Genomic DNA, 4,533 nt, shown 5'->3' with positions numbered 1-4,533 from the left:
TAGGACCTCTCGACGATTGAATTTATTAAAGGCACTTTGGCGAATAATATATGAAAAAATTAAGAATTACAGACGCCACAAATTTTTCTGCCCTTATCAAACGGAACGGATACCGACAAAATGGACCATTCCAGCTTGAAGATTGAATTGCTGTCTTTCAGACGCCAACAGATTAAAGTTCTTATTCCAAAATTCCAAAATTAGAAACACAATTTACCAATGCAAAATTTCTTCGGGTACCGATGTCTTCTTTTACATAGGGGCACCTTCGTCTAAATTAGCCCAAAGGATCTCCAACCATTATTCAACTTTCCGAGATAAGAGAAAACAACACAGCACGGGATTAAGCAAACTAATTTGGTGTCTGAAAGACAGCAATTCAACCTTCAAGCTGGAATGGTCCATTTTGTCGGTATCCGTTCCGTTTGATAAGGGCAGAAAAATTTGTGGCGTCTGTAATTCTTAATTTTTTCATATATTATTCGCCAAAGTACCTTTAATAAATTCAATCGCCGAGAGGTCCTACAGGTGCTTGCACTGGAGAAAACACACCTTTCACTCATATGAATAATGACTAATATAGATAACCCCCTTGAATTTTAATTAATATATTTCCATTTATATTTCAAAGACATACTACCCAATCCATTGAGGTTTGTTTTGCCTTTGTCCCAATACCTCGCCCTCCTCTTTCTTTTTCTCTCTCTTTCCCTCTATCTATAGTAATCAAGCACACAGACACATATCTGCTACAACACCACTATCTGTCTTTTTGACATCTACCCATCCACATACACATTCACGCACACACATACACACACATAGGTATTAATACAGTTATATTCATTCACTCACACAGACTCCCATTCACAAAAGAATTTAACAAAACCCACCATACATACGACCTGTTCCAAATCACCTTACTTTTCTTAGGCCTCTCTCCCCCTACTTCGTTTGAACTCTTGAACCTTTAGAACCTTCTAGAATTTTCTACATTCAACCAGTTTGACGTCACTCATTATAAAGGAATATTAAAGAGACACTCATTATCACTATGCGCTCCGTGAGAGCAGTCATCTAAAAGTTTTTGTGAATCTTGATGTTGACATAAATTCCTTGTTTTTCCTGATGAGAAAGCGGCATAATGTACTCCTTATTCCTTCACAATTAGGAATATGCAGCCTTCGAAACATATGTCGAAAATAAAGGAAATTTGTTAATTTGTCGTTCAACTCCATTCTTTCCTTTATTCATATATTTTATAAAAATACACACAAATTTCCACACGAAAACACGTAGTCTCTGCCCTAGGCACGTAACTTCAACCGTGTTATTTCTGATGTGAATTTGCTACCCAGGTATCGCTTAAACGAATTATCCATAAAAAGAAATTTCATTTTTCTATTCATACATATATATATATATATATATATATATATATATATATATATATATATATATGAGAGCCACTGTCTGGTACTGCATCTATTATTATTATTATTATTATTATTATTATTATTATTATTATTATTATTATTATCATCATTATTATTATTATTAAGGCGACAAGCTGGCAGAATGGGGAGCACACTGGGTGAAATGCTTAGCGATATTTTGTCCGTCCTTACGAGCTCGGTTCAAATTTTACCGAAGTCGACTTTGCTTTTCATCCTTTCGGAGTCGAGGAAAGTTTAGTCCTGGAGTTGATATAATCGACTATCAGCCTCTCCTAATTTCAGGTCTTGTGCCCATAGTGAAAATGATTATTATTATTATTATTAGGCGGCGAGTTGGCTGAATCGTTAGCACGCTAGACGAAATGCTTAGCCGTATTTGCTCGTCGCTACATTCATTGTTCAAATTCCGCCGAGGTTGACTTTACCTTTTATCCTTTCGGGGTCGATAAAATAAGTATCAGTTGAACACTGAAGTCGATGTAATCGAATCATCACCTCCCCAAAAATTGCAAACCTTGTGGCAAAACTTGAAACCATTATTATTATTATTATTATTATTATTTATTATTATTATTATTATTATTATTATCATCATCATCATCATCATCATTATTATTATTATTATTATTATTATTATTATTATTATTATTATTGTTATTATTATTATTATTATTATTATTATTATTATTATCATTATTATCATCATCATCATCATCATCATCATCATCATCATCATCATCATCATCATCATCATTATTATTAAAACGGCTAGCTGGCAGAATCGGTAGTCCGCAGGCTACGTTCTGAGTTCAAATTCCGTTGAGGTCGATTTTGCATTTCATCCTTTCGGCATCGATGAAAATAGTACCACACGAGTACTTTTTGTAATTGATGTTAGTGCAAATTACAAATTCGTAATTGATTGTATTTATTTTTTTAAATGATCTTATTTTTATAAATTTTTTTTTTTTTTTTCTTGACAGCGAAATGTCCAGTCAATGTTATTTACGGTGCCATGCTTGAAAATGCAGAAAATATCGCCGAACCAGAGCCAAAATCTTACTTTTTTTGCATGCTGGCTTGTAAAGAGAATACTTCGTGTTATTCTGCCAACTATAACGCAGACACATCCGGATGTTACGTGAATCACAGAAATTCGTGGAGCGCCAATATCACTTTACAATCGAGTAATTGGATATACACGGAAATTGATAGATGTAAGCCAACGTTTTAGTCTGTCTGTCGATCTATCCAATCCAGCCTTCTATTGTAATGCAAAATTCTACACATGCAAAATTCTACACATAGTATATATAAGGCGGCGAGCTGGCAGAAACGTTAGCACTCCGGGTGAAATGCGTAGCCGCATTTCGTCTGTCGTTAAGTTCTGAGTTCAAATTCCGCCGAGGTCGACTTTGCCTTTCATCCTTTCGGGGTCGATAAATTCAGTTACGCACTGGGGTCGATGTACTCGACTTAATCCGTTTGTCAGTCCTTGTTTGTCCCCTCTGTGTTTAGCTCCTTGTGGGCAGTAAAGAAATGTATATATACATGTATACCAGGTATGTACACACACACATACACACTCTCTCTCTCTCTCTCGCACATACACATACATAATATACATTACATGTACTATACACATTATATGCACATATATATGTGTGTGTGTATATATATATTTGTGTTGATTGCTCCATATTCACAAACGGTTACCGTCGCCTTGTACCCTTCAATTTTCAGTGGCATTTCTGACATTTCATCCATGACACTTCAAATAACTATTCAGTCTTATCTCAGACGTGCATGATTTAAAGTATTGGTGACAGATGTAAGTTGTAACTTACTTTGCATTTCCAAAAGGTTGTGTCTGTATACGTCACCACGCTTCTGTCTACATAGGAATTTAAGTAGACAGGATTATGGTAAAAATGCTTATATTGCACGAACTCCTCTTTCTGAAACTCAGTTAATAGTATCAGGTGATAGGCCGAAGCAAGATATACAGTAGTAATGTAAAACCGCAGGTTTTACATCAAAACGTCCCGCTCCTAGATGGAATCTGTGGCAATAGTTAGGACTCTCTCCGGTGTGCGCCCTAGCAATAGCAAAGGGGATTTCTGCATCACTGTATTTAGATGTATTGTCATTATGTAAGGTAGTTAACCCATAGCTGAGAACCTGACAGGTCTACTACTCGAGTCAGTGTAGACCACACGAAATTCTAGAAGTCATGAACCAAAGTCCTACTACTACTACTACTACTACTACTACTACTACTACTACTACTACACAGCAGCCACGGAATTACTGCCATAAGAACACTCGGAGTTCTTCACTAATCTAAACAATATTGTTACCCTGATGTTCCAACAAAAAGCTTATGAAGTATTTAGCATGGATTTATATTCCCTCACTAATAGCTTTATATATATATATATATATATATATATATATATATATACATACATACTGGAAAATGTATGAGATCCTTGGTACAGTTAGGTATATTTGAAAAAAGTAAAAGAATGTCTCCACTGGTAGTTCTAATCAGTTTAAATTATTGTTCATACATTTAGTGAACTAGATATTTTATATTATTAATAAACTAGAAAATGTGAATGAAACTGATTAGATCTACCAGTGAAGTCATACTTATACTTTTTTCGAATACACACACACACAACACACACACACACACACACACACAGACACACACAGACACACACACACACACACACACTCACATATATATATATATATATATATATATATATATAATATACACATACATATTGACCCGTCCGTCTCTACATACCTATCTATATATCTACCTACGAATATACCTATTTATATCTCTTCTCTATCTCATGATAGGCACGCGCACACACACACACACGTACACACAAGATTGAATCAAAAATGTTTCATATTTCTAGCTTTAATTAACAGTTCAAGCAAGTTTTATGCGAAAAGCTTTTGTTGATGAAAATATATCCCATCATATTCTATTATCTGTTGCCATCGTCGCACCAGAAGCTCAACTGCGCATTTGCACCATAGAATCAAATAAAAA

The 4,533-nt window shown here is 34.9% G+C and overlaps 1 protein-coding gene across 1 annotated transcript in view; it reads left to right on the top strand.

Moving 5' to 3' along the window:
* The window catches only part of LOC118766645, a 25,848-nt gene extending 23,157 nt beyond the window's left edge, over positions 1-2,691 (top strand). The window contains exon 4 of the mRNA XM_036510202.1: positions 2,441-2,691. Coding sequence (XP_036366095.1) covers positions 2,441-2,691 — 251 coding nt within the window. The remainder of the gene's footprint in view (positions 1-2,440) is intronic.
* Positions 2,692-4,533: the final 1,842 nt, after the last annotated feature.

This window comes from Octopus sinensis, linkage group LG17 (genome assembly GCF_006345805.1).
Source record: "Octopus sinensis linkage group LG17, ASM634580v1, whole genome shotgun sequence".
Taxonomy (NCBI): domain Eukaryota; kingdom Metazoa; phylum Mollusca; class Cephalopoda; order Octopoda; family Octopodidae; genus Octopus; species Octopus sinensis.
The sequence above is the reverse complement of the archived record's forward strand: the minus strand, read 5'-3'. Positions and strand labels throughout refer to the sequence as shown.